This window comes from Chlorocebus sabaeus, chromosome 29 (assembly GCF_047675955.1).
Source record: "Chlorocebus sabaeus isolate Y175 chromosome 29, mChlSab1.0.hap1, whole genome shotgun sequence".
NCBI lineage: Eukaryota > Metazoa > Chordata > Mammalia > Primates > Cercopithecidae > Chlorocebus > Chlorocebus sabaeus.
In genome coordinates, this window is record NC_132932.1 from 4,642,136 (window position 1) to 4,659,848 (window position 17,713).

Sequence of the window (17,713 nt, forward strand, 5' to 3'; positions counted from 1 at the left end):
ACGTGCCTGTAGTCCCAGCTACTCGGGAGGCTGAGGCAGGAGAATCACTTGGGCCTGGGAGGCGGAGGTTGCAGTGAGCCAAGATTGCGCCACAGCACTCCAGCCTGGGCGACAGAGTGAGACTCAGTCTCAAAAAAAAAAAAAAAAAAAAAAAAAAGTTGTTTTTTACATTCTGTGCACTTTATAGCGTTTTTATCTGGGAGACAGAGCAGCATGTAGAAGGAAAAAATCAGATTGGAAAGCAGCTAGGCCTGAGCTTTAGGCCTGGTCTTTGTACTCACTAGCTGTGTTAGATGATGGGCAAGCTCTGTGTCCTTGTCTTCCTTGCTGGGTAGCCTTGCAGGGTGGCTGTGAAGACAGAAACTGGATGATGGTGCCTGGTACAGGGCAGGCTCTCAGTAAGTGACAGCCATGATGATGATCATCATCACTTAAAGCCTACCTCCTGCAGTGAACTTTTTTGGTCTTTTTACCATGTTGTCTCCCCATGAGTGCCATACTCCAAGTGTGCCAAGTAAGAAAATTAGCAGAAAATGGCTGAAGGTGACATAAAAGCTAAGTTCAAAGCTAATTAGCCATAAATATGAGTGGAAATTTTACATAAATTTAGGTATAAGTGTTGAATGGCCTTGGAATGTCTATTACTAGAGAAGATAGAAATAACTGAGTATTATATATTTTATTCCCAGCATATCGTGTGTGTAGTAAATACTAAGCAATAGCAGATGACATTTGAAATGCAATTATTTTTTCAATCTAGGAACAAGAACTTTTCTTTTTCCATGATTTGAGTCCTGGAAGCTGTTTTTTCCTTCCCAGAGGAGCCTTCATTTATAATACACTTATGGATTTCATACGAGTAAGTTAACTTTAAAATGTTTTATTCTTATTCAATTCCAGTTTACATTTTTACTATTTTCTCTTATAATAAAATGGTCAAGCATTTCCATTAATTTTACTTTGGTAACATTAATAAGAATTTTGAGGTTAAAAGTGAGATACTGGCCAGGCGCGGTGGCTCACTCCTATAATCCCAGCACGTTGTGGGGCTGGAGTGGGCAGATCACCTGAGGTCAGGAGTTCGAGACCAGCTTGACCAACATGGTGAAACCCTGTCTCTACTAAAAATACAAAAATTAGCCGAGTGTGGTGGTACATGCCTGCAATCCCAGCTACTCAGGAGGCTGGCAGGAGAATTGCTTGAACGCGGGAGGCAGAGGTTGCAGTGAACCGGGATTGTGCCACTGCACTCCAGCCTGGTGACAGAGCAAGACTCCGTCTCAAAAAAAAAAAAAAAAGAAAAAAAGTGAGATACTAGATTGTGCCTTCTAATAATAACATGGAGATAATTTCTGTTTTCCCTGAATACATTCCTAGATTTCATAAAATTCACTTTTTGTCCATATTAGTTTCTAAAGCATGTAGAATATAAAGGTAAGCATTAGACTAAGTGTGGCACTCCCTGTGAAAAAAGAAAGGAGAAAGTGTCATCTCTGGCACAGAGTGTTAAACCATGAAGCATTGCTTCTCCAAATGTGCTCCATGGGCCGCTGGTGCTTCCCTTTGCCTATAGCATGACTCCCAGGTGATTTGGCAGCTCCAGAGGAAAGAGGAAAAAACCAATAGAGCAAAATACCTACTTGTAATACAAGTTCGTAGATGGGAAGGTCTTTAGTATTTACATGATAAGGACTGTGTAGATAGTGTTCAGAGGTGATCCAGGTGGACTACTAGGATTACATTTCCATTCTTGCACTGTTTTGTGTTTCCTATAATCATTACCTAAATTTTTCATTTACTTAGTTTTTTATGTGCCTACCACTAATTCATGCTCAGATTTCTCTCAAAAACTACAAATCTGCTTGCAACATGTTCTGCAATGATTCAGGTAATTGCTCAGTAAATTTTTTTTCAAATATGGTCCTACTCCAGAGTTAACTTGCTACTAAGATTCTTGCAAACTGATGTCTTAGGACTTCTTTTTGTCGTCATCTTGGCCACTCCCCTCATGTCTCTTCCTATGCTGAGTCCCTTTTCCTGGTCTCTGTCTATCCTTTCATTGCTTATCTTTAATTCTCATTTGGGGATCACTGTCTTCAGTAACTTTCTGAGAAAAGAATAACATGGCATGTGGCCTGTGCTGGTTATTCTCTGTTTGCTTCTCCAGTCTTGTTCTCCTTCCTTTTCTTCTTGTGCTGTGCTCCTGGAGGCTGACCTCTATGGATTCTATCACCTGGGGTACCTATCTTCCAGTAGGGGCTGGCCAGTGTGAGGCGGTAGGAGATCAGAGGGCAGGGGGAGAGACTTGAAGAATCACTGAAGATTATCAGAGATTTAGATTTAGACAGGTGGTGATGACCATCACAGCTGCTGATTTGGATGTGCTATATTTTCTGAAAAATCAACATGGGCCCTGGCACCTTGTACTCTCAAGTTGGGAGTACAACAGATGGAGAATGAACAGAAAGCCTTTACGGTGGCATTAAGGGGATCTCTTATTTTTTATAGATGCAAGACAGATGTGGCTGATGAACAGGAGCAGGGCCTGATTGTGTGGGTCACCAAATTGTAAAGCCATTTAAATACACAAATCCAATGATCTCTTATTCTAAGGTAAGGGCGGTGGTTGGGAAGGCATGGGTCCCTGAGGCTTGGAATGGGAATATTTGACAGACACAGACGACACTGAGAACTTTGAATTTCTAGATACCTTTGTCTGAAGGAATTGGCCTTACCATGAAAAAAACCTTTTAGGGAACTCAGCTGGTTTTTCTGTTGGTTTTTTGTTATTACAGTCGTGTCTCTTCCCATATCTATTAATAGTATATGCCAAATATTTTATTTAATTTAAGTGTAGAGGCTCTAGGTGATGTTATCTCCCACTGGAGCATTCACCCTCTGCCAGTATTAAAGACTGATCATTCAATTCAGTCAGAGATTGCACTGGGTTAGGGCTGGCTTCCATTTTATTAAGATTCAACCTACTTTTCATTCCTGTTTCTAGGCCATGACCCCCTTGGGTTTCCAATTGACTGGCTGGTGGGTCTATGTCTTTTCAGCCCCGAAGGACTGTAGGGAAGCCCATTCTACTCTTCCAAAGTGTTATATTCTTAACAAATAATTCCAAGGCTCATCTAATTACTACATTGGCTCAAAAATCCAAGATGTCATCTGAATCAGGCCTAGATGCAGATGAGGCTCCTCGGGTGCAATTTCTTGGGAACAGATTATCAAGTACATTTCCTCTACATTTTAAGACCTGTGAACTAAAAGCACAAGTTATCTATCAGCCACCTCATCCTCCCATTTCTCTCACGTTATAAAATGGTGCTTGAGGAAAATAATGCAGTGGATAGTCGTATTCAAAAAGGAGTGGGGGAGAATAGGAGGCACATAGTAGTCACCGTCTGTAGAAATTCCAGTATCTACCAGTCATCACTGCCCCCGGGTCGAAAGATACATTTTGATGAAGATCCAGTTTTGCTCTGCCTGGCTGTGATTCTGCCCTCTGAGTCTTCCTTTTTCTTCCATAAGAAATGACCCATGTGTGCCTTGGGGTAGCTTTCTTCTTCTTCTTCTTCTTTTTTTTTTTAATTTTATTTATTTATTTATTTATTTATTTGTTCATTTTTGATACAGAGTCTCGCTCTGTCACCCAGGTTGGAGTGCATTGGCGCAATCTTGGCTCACTGTAACCTCCTGCCTCCCAGATTCACGCCATTCTCCTACCTCAGCCTGCCAAGCAGCTGGGGTCACAGGTGCCCGCTACTAGCCAGGTTAATTCTTTGTATTTTTAGTGGAGACAGGGTTTCACCATGTTAGCCAGTATGGTCTCAAGCTCCTGACCTCGTGATCCGCCTGCCTCGGCCTCCCAAAGTGCTGGGATTACAGGCGTGAGCCACCACGCCCGGCCTGGGGTAGCTTTGTTCTCAACCTGATACCTTCCTGTAGAAGGCTGAGGGGGTCCAAACCCCTCATTTCATTTTGTGCCATCTTTCAATCTAAGCTAGTACAATTCCTTTAAAAACTTTGTGAGTCCTTTTATATAAATTTATCATCAACATGGTTAGATAAAAGCCACATCCACATCTTTCAGACACAGATCCTTCTTTACCTGGGAGGCTACTGTGAGACAACAGTACACAGCAGAGTCTTCAAAGCCTTCATGTTTAACTGAAAGGGTCTACAAAGCCTAAGACTTTCAGAAGGCTTAGTAGGTGCACTTACAGTAGATCATTCTGAGGTTTTCACAGAGTGTCTTACAGCCCCAACCTTAAGGTCTTTACCCTAAGGTTATGCTTTGATGATTATAATCTGAATTTGATCCATGTCCTGAAGCCTCCTGAGTCTTTTTTGAGACAGTCTAAGGATAAGAAGGTTTCATTTTTGAACCCAGCAGGTCCTGGTGGCTTTATATTTCCTCTAAACTTGGCTTTAAAAGTTAATTAGTTTCACCTCTGGTTTATACCTCTTTTCTTGTATTTTACCATAGGGAACGAGAAATCAGTTGTCACTTTCTACATTCTGCCTGGACATCTCCCCAGCTAAATCCATGAGTTCTTTGGGTACCCTTTCTGTTTTCCGTGTTACTTCTGGTGACAGTGTTACCCACCATCTGTTTCTGGCACCTCGTAATAAGAATCCCTTCTAGCTTCTACCCACCTGGCCCCAAAGCTACATGTTTCAGGTTATTGTTATGTCAACTGAAGAATCATGAGGTTCGTAAAATTGTAAAGGAGAGCTTCATTTCTTCTGAAGGGTTGCAGCCTGAAATCCTGCAGGCTGGGAAGTGTAGCTTCTGCCAGAAACCAGAAGCAGGCATTTCAAGGGAGGGAAAAGTAAGACAGGAATTTATGCTGATGAGATTGGCCAAGTATAAATATTTAACAGGTTATAAGAAGAGCTATGAATATTCACAAAGTGGGGGACATGTACATACATAGTAAGCAAACATGCATGCTACATGCATCCCTTGTTCACTTTGGGGTGAAGACTTAATGCATTAAAATAGTCTGTATAACCAAAAGGTCAAATGGAAGACACAGAGGCATCCCATGTGCAGCCTTTATAAACCAACCAGAACCAGTACACGGTTAGTGGTCTTTTATCAGGAAGGAATGCTGGTCAGTTGTGTAAATCAGTGGTGGAGCAAGTCTTTTGAAAGGGCTTAACTTTTAAGAAAGAAAGCCTAATGGTTGTTAGTGACAGAGTGGGTATAATTAGGCATGTCCAACCTCCTGTCACTGCCAGTAACTCAGTTTTTAAGGTTTCTCTGGGGTCCTTGGCCAAGAGGGTGTCTGTCCAGTCAGTTGGGGCGCTTAAGATTTTAGTTTTATTTCTCAGTTATAGCAGTACCTACATCCAGTGCAAAATTCTGTTCTGGATGGCTGTTGCAACATAGCAAAGTATCCCAGAACTTAGTAGTTTAAAACTGCCATTTCATCATTACTGTCTCTCCTAGTTCCAGATTTTAGGCTCCTCTGGGTGGTTCTTGGATTGGGTCCCTTACATGACTGTGTTCAGGTAGAGTCTCATGCCAGGTGGGTGGTTCTTGGATTGGGTCCCTTACATGACTGTATTCAGGTAGAGTCTCATGCCAGGGTTATTGATTGAAGAATGTCCCCTTCCCATCATAGAAAGACTAAAAACATCAGGCATTGGCAAGAATGTGGAGCAAGTATAACCCTTATGGCTGGTAGGAATGTAAAATGGTAGATCTACTTCGTAGCAGTTTGGCATTTCTTATAAAGATAAACATGCATGTAACATGTGAGCCATCAATCCCGCTTAATTTTTTATTTTATTTTATTTTTTTTTTGAGACAGAGTCTTGCTCTGTCGCCCAGGCTGGAGTGCAGTGACATGATCTCAGCTCACTGCGAGCTCCGCCTCCTGGGTTCATGCATTCTCCTGCCTCACCCTACTGAGTAGCTGGAACTACAGGTGCCCACCACCACGCCTGACTAATTTTTTGTATTTTTAGTAGAGACAGGGTTTCACCATGTTAGCCAGGATGGTCTTGATCTCCTGACCTCGTGATCTGCCCGCCTCGGCCTCCCAAAGTGCTAGGATTACAGGCATGAGCAACTGCGCCCGGCCTTTTTTTTTTTTTTTCTCTTTTCTGAGACGGAGTTTTGCCCTTGTCGCCCAGGCTGGAGTGCCATGGCATGTTCTCAACTCACGGCAGCCTCCGCCTCCCAGGTTCAAGCGATTCTCCTGCCTCAGCCTCCCGAGTAGCTGGGATTATAGGCATGCACCACCACGCCCAGCTAATATTTTTGTATTTTTAGTAGAGATGGGGTTTCTCCGTGTTGGTCGGGCTGGTCTCAAACTCCCAACCTCAGGTGATCCACCCGCCTCAGCCTCCCAAAGTGTTGGGATTACAGACGTGAGCCACCACACCTGGCCCCCACTTCTGATTGTCCCAAGAGAAATAAAAACATACACCCACATCTACACAGAGACTTGTATGTGGATGTTCATAGAAGCGTTATTTATAATAGCACAAAACCTGAAACAACCCCAAATTCAACTTGTGAAAGGATAAACACAATGTCTTAAGTCCGTGCTGTGAAATACTACTCAGCATTTAAAAGCAGTGAGATACTGATATACACATGAAGGAGGAACCTCAAAAGCATTGTACTAAGCCAAAGAAGACAGTCAGAGAATACACAAGGCACCATCCCATTATATGACATTTCAGAAATGCCAAAACTGTAGTGACAGAAAGACGATCAGGAGTTCAGTGGGTGGGGAGAGGGGATTGACTCCAAAGGGTCAGGAGGGAACTTCCTGGAGTGTAGAAATGTTCCGTATCTTGATTGTGGCAGAAGTTGCATGGCTGTATACATTTGTCAAAAGCCACTGAATTGTACACTTAAAATTGGTGAATTTTATGGCATGTAAATTATACCTCAATAAAGCCATTTTGTGGTAAAATACACATAATATAAAAATTTACCATTTTAACTATTTTTAAGTGTGCAATTCATTCTCACTAAGTGCATTCATGTTATTATGCAACCATCATGGTCCATCTCCAGAACTCTTTTCATCTTGCAAATCTGAAACTCTCCAGGACTTTGTCATCATCCTACACTTAATCTCTGTACCCACTAAACACTAACTTCCATGCCTGCCTCCCCAAGCCTCTGGTAACCACCATTCTAGTTTTTGTCGCTATGAAATTGACTATTTATAGGTGTCACATATAAATGGATTCATAGGCTATTTGACCTTTTGTAATAAAACTTTTTTTTTAAGTCTACTTTGGTATTGACATAGGCAAGCCAGCTTTCTTAACATTAGTGTTTGCATAATGTATATTTTCCTATCCTTTTATTTTCTGCCTCTGTTTCTGTATTTAAAGTACGTTGCTGGAGAAAAGAATACTGTTGGGTCTTAATTTTTTTCAATCTATCTGCCTGTGTGTTTTTTCCTCTCTGCCCTCCTCCATGTGCCTCAAGGTCCTCCCTGAGGTTCCAGTTGGTTCTGTTAGTCACCAGCCAGTAGAGGGTGTGCTTGTGGGACAGACTCTCAGTCACAGCTGGGCTGTCTCAGGGGCTGTGGTCTGGTCCAATATCAGTAGCCTTTGGCTTGGTGCCGAGTCCTAGTCTAGTCAGTAGTAGCCAGAGTGCTGGGGAAACATGGTGTGCTGAGCACAGTGGAATATATGGCTGCATTCCACCAGGAAGCATCCTTTTCCTCAGAACTGGAACTGCTGCTTTTCTGTGTAAGGGATGTAGGAGGCCAGGATAGGCTGGATGTGCACACCGTTCCCACTGAGGGAAATTCCACGATTTCTGAGTTTTTGACTTAGGTAAAATGACTTCCACTTAGGTTTAAGTAAAGGGAAGTGAACTTTTGTTTGTATATTGGTTACTGACTGTGTGGACAACTGATAGTGAATGAATAGATCTTTTTGTGACTCTCCTTGAATTTTTTTTTTCTTGCATTCTGGAAAATATCTGTCAGCTGATTCTTTCTGTACCTTTCTTACCTTTTTTTAAAATTAAAATCTTTTTAAAAAAATTCTCATGCAGTAAAATTTACGCCTTTTTGATAACATGCAGAACTGTGTTATCACCTCAACAATCAAGATACAGAACAGTTCTATCACCCCTCAAAACTCCCTCATGCCACCCTTTTAAAATCAAACCCTCCCCCACCCCGATCTCAGGGAACTGCTGATTTTTTTTTCTCCACCCCTAAAATATTGCCATATAAATGGAATCATAATTTTATAAAGCTTTAAACACTGCTTTCACCCAGCACAACATCCTTGAGATGCATCCAAGTTGAGTGTCCCCATTGGCCTCTGCTTTTATCCCTGGACGGTATTCCATCATGTGAACATACCCCTGCTTCGCATCCATCCCGCAGTTGAGGGGCATTTGGGTTGTTTTCAGTTTTTGGCAATTATGAAAACTTCCGTTATCATTCATGTACTGTTTTTTGTATGAACATAAGTTTTCATTTTACTAGAGTAAATACCTAAGAGTGTGATTTCAGGGTCATATGGTGATAGGGTTTGGCTGTGTCCCCACGCAAATCTCACCTTGAATTGTAATAATCCCCAAGTATCAGGGGTGGGGCCAGGTAGAGATAATTGAATCATGGGGGTGGTTTCCCCCATACTGTTCTCGTGGTAGTGAGTAAGTCTCTTGAGATCTGATGGTTTTATAAAAGGGAGTTCCCCTGCACAAAGTCTTTTGCCTGCTGCCATTTAAGATGTGCCTTTGCTTCTCCTTTGCCTTCCACCATGATTGTGAGGCCTCCCCAGCCATGCTGAACTGTGAGTCCATTAAACCTCTTTCCTTCATAAATTACCGAGTCGTGGGTATGTCTTTATTAGCAGTATGAGAATGGATATAGTAAATTTAAGTTTATAAGAAAATGCCAAACTATTTTCCAAAATGACTACTGTTTTGCATTCCCACCAGCTATATATGAGGGTTGCTTTTGTAAAGCTCGTCTCAGTCACACCTTTTGCATTTCCTGGAATCTGCCTGACTTGTTGCATGTCTTGAAACCGTGGAGTGGGAAAGGGAGTTTTTTCTCTTGTTATTATATTAATAACCCACTTGGGGAATTTTTGCTTCCGCTTCACACAACCTTAGATTCAGTGGATTTCTTTACCAAGCTTGTCTTTGTGAACATGGCAGGCCTGAAAACATTCAGCTCTTCTGCAGGGAAAGTCCTGAAAGATGCACTTCAAGGGTTTAACTGAAGAGAGTCTAGTGAAGGAAATATTTATGGAGGTAAGGGCCTGGCTAAGGTAACTAACAAGCAATGATAGATCACCCAGGGATTACCAACAGCAAGAATCCCTTCCCCTCCATCACTAGGCCTGCAGAAGTGTGAAAATGGAGTAGTAATACCAGAACCCACAGAGAGCTTGAAGCCATGGAGGAGAGGCCACTCAACAGAAGCTATAACTATAGAATGCAGCCAGAGCCTGAATAAACCCACAGCAGGGAAGAACCACGGAGGGGAAAGAAATATCCAGACCTCTCTCTTCCACTGCCCTCTGAATCCTTTTGAACTTACCATTGGTCAAACCCAATCAGAAACCATACAGAAAGTATATTAGCATGTCAGGATTCTCCAGAAAAACAGAACCAACAGGAGATATAAGAAGAAATTTATTATGAGGAATTGGCTTGTGTGATTATGGAGGCCAAGAAATCCCATGATCTAGGGGTCCAAGAAAGTTGGAGATGTAATTCTAGCCTGAGTGCAGAGGCCTAAGAACTGGGGGAGCTGATGAATCAAAAAAAAAGGAGAGAGCTCAGGTACATACACAGAGGATTAAACAGTGCTTACCATGGTCAGGGGCTGGGAGAAGATATGGGGAGACATAGATCAAAGGATACAAAATAGCAGATATCTAGGATCAACACGGTTTGAGATCTCATGTAGAACATGAGGACTAAAGTTAACAAAATTATATTTTATCAGGGAGTTTTGTTAGATTTTAACTGCTCTTGTCACACACACAAAAAAGGTAACCCTTTTACTATTTGTGTCCTATAATATCATGTTGTGAATCTCAAATATATGTAACAAAATTTATTGAAAATTTAAAAGGCTGGGCATAGTGGGTCAAGCTTATAATCCCAGCACTGTGGGAGGCTGATGGGGGTGGATCGCCTGAAGCCAGAAGTTCGAGACCAGCCTGGCCAACATGGTGAAATGCTGTCTCTACTAAAAATACTAAAATTAGCCAGGCGAGGTGGTGCACATTTGTGATCTCAGCTACTCGGGAGGCTGAGGCAAGAGAATTGCTTGAACCCAGGAGGGAGAGGTTGTAGTGAGCCAAGATTACACCTCTGCACTCCAGCCTGAGAGACAGAGCAACACTTCGTTTCCAAAAAAAAAAAAAAAGATAAATGCTGAGGTAATATTTCTACTTATAAGATTGGTACCCATCAGCCAGGCGCAGTGGCTCACGCCTGTAATCCCAGCACTTTGGGAAGACGAGGCAGGCGGATCACGAGGTCAGGAGATCAAGACCATCTGGCTAACACGGTTAAACCCCGTCTCTACTAAAAATACAAAAAAATTAGCTGGGCATGGTGGCGGGTGCCTGTTGTCCCAGCTAATCAGGAGGCTGAGGCAGGAGAATGGTGTGAACCCAGGAGGTGGAGCTTGCAGTGAGCTGAGATCGTGCCACTGCACTCCAGCCTGGGTAAACAGAGTGAGACGCCATCTCAGAAAAAAAAAAAAGATTGGTACCCATTAAATAATTTTCATTGCTGAAGGAAACGTGAGGAAACACTTATCATATACTTATGGAGAAAGTTTAAATTGCTACTAAAGCAATCTGGTAATAAATATTAATGTGGAAAAAAATGCACACTCCTAGCAATATTCTTAGAGAGGAATCTAAAATATACAATTAAAATCACATAGAAAACTTTACTGAAGAATAGTTTGTAGTGTTCAAAACTGAAAAGTCTACTGTTTCTGAATCATAGAAGGGTTAAATACTTTATATGTCCACACAATAAAGCACTATGCAGTTACTACAAAAATAGATCTATGCATACTAATTTGAAGGGGGGTTCAGTATACCTTACCGTTGAAAACTGGAAGTTACAGAGTAAATGTATAGTGTATCCTTTTTTTTTTTTTTTTGTAGATAAAAGCAAAAAACAACAAAATCCTGTATGTGTGTTTTGTGTTTGCACAGTCATGTAGAAGAGGGTTGAAATACGGTAACACCAAGCCATTAGCATTATCTCAGGGCAGTAAAGGGTGGAATGAGAGAAAAATGTTAAGGTTTTCTTTGTACACCTTATTTTTTTTTTTCACATGAAGCATAACTTAAGCATATCGTATTATACTATTGTGTTTAAAAGTGTATCTTTTGTAAAATAATAAAATAATAACCACAGCAAATAAGCCTTTTGTGGAGCCAATAGGAGTCAGCTTTGGGGAACACAGTGCAGGGCAGAGAAGGAAGGAAAATGGGCCAAGATGAGGCGAGACAGGCAGTGGCAAATGGAGAATAACCAGCCCGACTCATCCCCTGTGCCTCTCAGCACATTCTTACCTTTTGCTTGGAGGACATTGAGGACATTGGTTTCCTCCCACAAACTCCCATCAGCCAATGTATCATCATCATGTGATGTCATTTCAATTTCACCTAAATCTGAATTGTGCCATTGGCCACCATGAGTGCCCTTCATGTAAGAATGCAAGGAAAAGACGTAACTAAATGTAACTGTTTCAGCCCCAGCCTCTGTAGATGGACACTAGGGCCAAACTGATACATCAGAGCCTTCTTTTTCCATCACTTATTCCATGTTTGCCTTATCCTGGTGGTACCCCAGATGGGCAGTGTTTTATTTGGTGGGTGCATTAGTTTCCTAGGGTATTATAACAAAATACCATAAACTAGGTGACTTAAAACAACGGAAATTTATTGTCTCCCAGTTTTGGAGGCCAAAAGTGTGAAATCAAGGTGTTAACGAGGCTATATTCCCTCTAAAACCCGTGGGGGAATCCTTCCTTGCCTTCTAGCTATTGGTGGTTGCAAGTCATCTTTAGTGTTCCTTGACTTGTTGAAGCATCATTCCCATCCTCTGTCTTCACGTGATGTTCTCCCTGTGTGTCTTCACATTGTCTTCCCCTTGTGTGCATCTGTCTGTGTGTCCAGACTTCTCCTTTTTATAAAGAGACCAGCCATATTGTATTAGAATCTACCCTAATGATCTCATTTTAATTTAATTACCTCTATAAAGACCCTACTTCCAAATAAGGACACATGCTGAAGTACTGGTCTCAAATTCCTGACCTCAGGTGATCTGCTCACCTCAGCGTCCCAAAGTGTTGGGATTACAGGCATGAGCCACCACACCCTACCTGTTAACGTTTTCTAATTTAGTAAAAACAAAGATCCTCAGCTGTAGGTTGTAGCTGTAGGAGATTGCTTGAGGTCCACTCCAGACCCTGTTTGCCTGGGTATCAGCAGCAGAGGCTGCAGAAGATAGAATATTTCTGAACAGCGAGTGTACCTGTCTGATTCTTGCTTTGGAAGCTTCCTCTCAGGGGTGTACTCCACCCTGTGAGGTGTGGGGTGTCAGACTGCCCCTAGTGGGGGATGTCTCCCAGTTAGGCTACTCAGGGGTCAGGGACCCACTTGAGCAGGGAGTCTGTCCCTTCTCAGATCTCAACCTCCGTGTTGGGAGATCCACTGCTCTCTTCAAAGCTGTCAGACAGAGTCGTTTGCGTCTGCAGAGCTGCTGCGTTTGTTATTGTTTACTGTGCCCTGTCCCCAGAGGTGGAGTCTACAGAGACAGGCAGGTTTCCTTGAGCTGCTGTGAGCTCCACCCAGTTCGAGCTTCCCAGCAGCTTTGTTTACCTACTTAAGCCTCAGCAATGGCGGGCGCCCCTCCCCCAGCCTCGCTGCTGCCTTGCCGGTAGATCACAGACTGCTGTGCTAGCAATGAGGGAGGCTCCGTGGGTGTGGGACCCTCTCGGCCAGGTGTGGGATATGATCTGGTGTGCCTGTTTGCTTTAAGCGCAGTATTGGGGTGGGAGTTACCCGATTTTCCAGGTGTTGTGTGTCTCAGTTCCCCTGGCTAGGAAAAGGGATTCCCTTCCCCCTTGCGCTTTCCAGGTGAGGCAATGCCTCGCCCTGCTTCAGCTCTCGCTGGTCGGGCTGCAGCAGCTGACCAGCACCGATCGTCTGGCACTCCCCAGTGAGATGAACCCAGGACCTCAGTTGAAAATGCAGAAATCACCGGTCTTCTGTGTCGCTCGCGCTGGGAGTTGGAGACTGGAGCTGTTCCTATTCGGCCATCACCTGACTTCAAACTATACTACAAGGCTACAGTAACCAAAACAGCATGGTACTGGTACCAAAACAGAGATATAGACCAATGGAACAGAACAGAGTCCTCAGAAATAATACCACACATCTACGGCCATCTGATCTTTGACAAACCTGAGAGAAACAAGAAATGGGGAAAGGATTCCCTATTTAATAAATGGTGCTGGGAAAATTGGCTAGCCATAAGTAGAAAGCTGAAACTGGATCCTTTCCTTACTCCTTATACGAAAATTAATTCAAGATGGATTAGAGACTTAAATGTTAGACCTAATACCATAAAAATCCTAGAGGAAAACCTAGGTAGTACCATTCAGGACATAGGCATGGGCAAAGACTTCATGTCTAAAACACCAAAAGCAACGGCAGCAAAAGCCAAAATTGACAAATGGGATCTCATTAAACTAAAGAGCTTCTGCACAGCAAAAGAAACTACCATCAGAGTGAACAGGCAACCTACAGAATGGGAGAAAATTTTTGCAATCTACTCATCTGACAAAGGGCTAATATCCAGAACCTACAAAGAACTCAAACAAATTTACAAGAAAAAAACAAACAACCCCATCAAAAAGTGGGCAAAGGATATGAACAGACCTTTCTCAAAAGAAGACATTCATACAGCCAACAGACACATGAAAAAATGCTCATCATCACTGGCCATCAGAGAAATGCAAATCAAAACCACAATGAGATACCATCTCACACCAGTTAGAATGGCGATCATTCAAAAGTCAGGAAACAACAGGTGCTGGAGAGGATGTGGAGAAATAGGAACACTTTTACACTGTTGGTGGGACTGTAAACTAGTTCAACCATTATGGAAAACAGTATGGCAATTCCTCAAGGATCTAGAACTAGATGTACCGTATGACCCAGCCATCCCATTACTGGGTATATACCCAAAGGATTATAAATTATGCTGCTATAAAGACACATGCACACGTATGTTTATTGCAGCACTATTCACAATAGCAAAGACTTGGAATCAACCCAAATGTCCATCAGTGACAGATTGGATTAAGAAAATGTGGCACATATACACCATGGAATACTATGCAGCCATAAAAAAGGATGAGTTTGTGTCCTTTGTAGGGACATGGATGCAGCTGGAAACCATCATTCTCAGCAAACTATCACAAGAACAGAAAACCAAACACCGCATGTTCTCACTCATAGGCGGGAACTGAACAATGAGATCACTTGGACTCGGGAAGGGGAACATCACACACCGGGGCCTATCATGGGGAGGGGGGAGGGGGGAGGGATTGCATTGGGAGTTACACCTGATGTAAATGATGAGTTGATGGGTGCAGCACACCAACATGGCACAAGTATACATATGTAGCAAACCTGCACGTTGTGTACATGTACCCTACAACTTGAAGTTTAAGAATAATAAATAAATTTAAAAAAATAAAAAATAAATAAAAAAAAAAGAAATAATTAAACTGATTGTACCCAAAAATAAATCTTACTAGACCTTGTTCAAGTATTTTTATCCTTGTAATTAAACTAGTCTGTTTACCAAAAAAAAAAAAAAAAAAAAAAAAAACAAAGAGTAGGTAAAGCAGCTCACTGAATGGCTGAGACCCAAGCTGTCTACCATGGACTGCCAAGATGCCCTGCTGAAGAATGACAGATAACATTCCTTTCAGTTATATAAAACCATTGTTAGTAATCTTAAAATGTTATGTTTTATGTTTTTTTAGCTGTGAAAAGTTTTTAAAATGTGCTCAAAGTATATATGGCACTTTAGATTTGTGCCAGATGTCCATTAAGTGATTTACAAATGTTGAGAATCTAAGTATTCTCAGAATTCTTACTTATTCAGGTTTTTGTGTTCATCCAAATTAAAATTGTCATGCAAAGGGTCCCTATCAAATACTGTCAAAACAATTTGACCTAACTGACATTTATAAAACAACAGCAGAATATGCATTTTTGGAAAGTGTACATAAAATATTTACCCAACAAAGATGACCTAATTGTTTTGTTTTTAAAGAAAGTTTAAATAAAATTAAATCTTTGCTTGGGGAAAAACTCTCTTCTCCTATCTCCAGTGATTCAATTAGGGAAGCTGTTAATAGGTAGGGAGGGAGAGAGGCCAGCTCACAACTTAATAGATATCAGCTGCTTAAATCGTTATACACTAAAATTCTTATTTTTGTTTAAAACTAAATAAATCAAAATTATAACATGCAACATGGCATTCAGGCTTATTAAATTATGAATTTTTTCTGCTTCTTAAAAGGAAAAAACCTGTTTATCTAGAAGGACTTTGGAATTTATAGTTACAGTGAGTTTCTATATATACTGTGTTTCAATTACTACTTTTCAAAGAACTAAAACATTATATACTATATACTGTTATATGCTATAAAATAAATATACTCAATAGAAATTATACTGAGCATATGTAAATCTTTCTTTCAAGATCCAGAAACTACCACACCTAAAACTGAGGGTACATTAATCATGAATTAATATAGAACATGAGCCCAATTTGAAAATATTTGCTCATAGTGTTACTTTGCATGGAATTGTGATCTGTCCTAGCAGATTTTAATGTTGAATGCATGTATCTTGAAGGAGGAATATCACAAACGTGACTTCACGGAGGTGCTCTCTCCCAACATGTACAACAGTAAACTCTGGGAAGCCTCAGGCCACTGGCAGCATTACAGCGAGAACATGTTTACCTTTGAGATTGAAAAGGACACTTTTGCCCTCAAACCCATGAATTGTCCAGGTCACTGGTGAGTATTAAAAGTGAAGCAGACCTTTTCATGAGAGCACATAGCACACTTCGTCACAGTTAGCTTTTAATATTATTATTTTGCTTTGTGGAATTAAAGAATCCCTTTAATCTGAAGAGTGGTGATAACTAATTTTTGCTAAGTTGTTTCATTCTAGAGAATGGATTCACTTTTGAAAATATATTTGATCTTTGGCAGGTATGGAATGTTAGCTGGTAACCATTGCATTTTTTGTGCCAATTAAAGGGTAATGTTATGTGTCAATTTTATAAGTTTTGTAATATTTGTCTTACAGTAATGCACTTCAAATGTTCATATTTGCAGAATATTTAGTTCTTTCATACTGTTTGGGTGGATTATAACAAGATCAATGAGGTCATAATCAATGGGTTTTTGGATTTTGCTGATTCCAAGATACCATTTTTCTTCCGCATTTCAACATTTCTGAAGTTGAAATGCATCTTATAGTTGGTGGCATCTTAGCCTTGTGTCATAATTTAATTAATAGGTTATTTTCTTTCTTTGTAGCACATAAAATAAAGATATATTTTACAATCAATGCTGTCTTTGATTCTATGAAAGACTAATTATCATAAAGTTGGTATGCAAATTCAACCTTGTAAGACAAACATATTTTACAACTGAAATTGAATAGGCATAATTGTCCACAAAAATAATCCCAACAATCATAGTTTTTGTATTATCAACATACATAGTTTCAAGTAAATTTACATAGAAGATAATTATTAAAACCGATAACTGAACACTGAAGAAAGCTCTTTGCCCTTTTAAGTGAAGACAAGTAGAAATTTAACTTTATGATGATGTCATGTAGAAAATACATATAACTTTAATTTTAGGAATACTGGCATGTAAACATTCTGTACCTTCTCTTTCTAAGCGGAAGGTAGAAGCTACACTAGTGTTTTGCATTGTAAAACACTTGCATTAACAACTTCTTAACTCATTTTCTCAAAGGCATCCTTTAAAATTATAGCCTCACACTTTAGCTATAATGAAAGTAGAGAATTTAAGTTTGTCTTTTTACACCTCAGAATAAGGAAGCAAGACCACGATGGCTTAGAGGCAGTGGGATATGGAAGCCAGGAGTGCTTTCTGCAGGAGAGAAGTCTTTCATTCAACAGAGAACATAGCTGAGTGGTTTTTGTGCTTGGAGCTAGAAGTGCAGAGGTGATTAAGACACAAACCATTCCCTCATGGAGCTCATAAGCAGAGTGGGCAGGGCCATGCATGTAGACAATCTGTTATAAAAAGACCAGTGCCATAATGATGGCATGTTTGAGGTGTTCCAGGAGCCTGAGGAGAAACTGCCTATTCCTGTCTAGGGAAATGTCTAGGAGGGCTTCATTTAAGAAGTAGCCTTTGAGCCGGGCGTGGTGGCTCACGCCTGTAATCCCAGCACTTTGGGAGGCTGAGACTGGCGGATCACAAGGTCAGGAGATCGAGACCATCCTGGCTAACACGGTGAAACCCTGTCTCTACTAAAAAATACAAAAAAACTAGCTGGGAGAGGTGGCGGGCGCCTGTAGTCCCAGTTACTCAGGAGGCTGAGGCAGGAGAATGGCTTAAACCCGGGAGGCAGAGCTTGCAGTGAGCTG

The 17,713-nt window shown here is 41.2% G+C and overlaps 1 protein-coding gene across 3 annotated transcripts in view; it reads left to right on the forward strand.

The window, feature by feature from the left end:
- Nucleotides 1-17,713, forward strand: part of TARS3 (threonyl-tRNA synthetase 3) — an 80,907-nt gene that overhangs the window by 22,784 nt on the left and 40,410 nt on the right. For all 3 annotated transcript variants that reach the window (XM_007990599.3, XM_007990600.3, XM_073012962.1), the window contains 2 exons: nucleotides 761-859; nucleotides 15,928-16,094. In XM_007990599.3, the coding sequence (XP_007988790.1) occupies nucleotides 761-859; nucleotides 15,928-16,094 (266 nt within the window). The remainder of the gene's footprint in view (nucleotides 1-760; nucleotides 860-15,927; nucleotides 16,095-17,713) is intronic.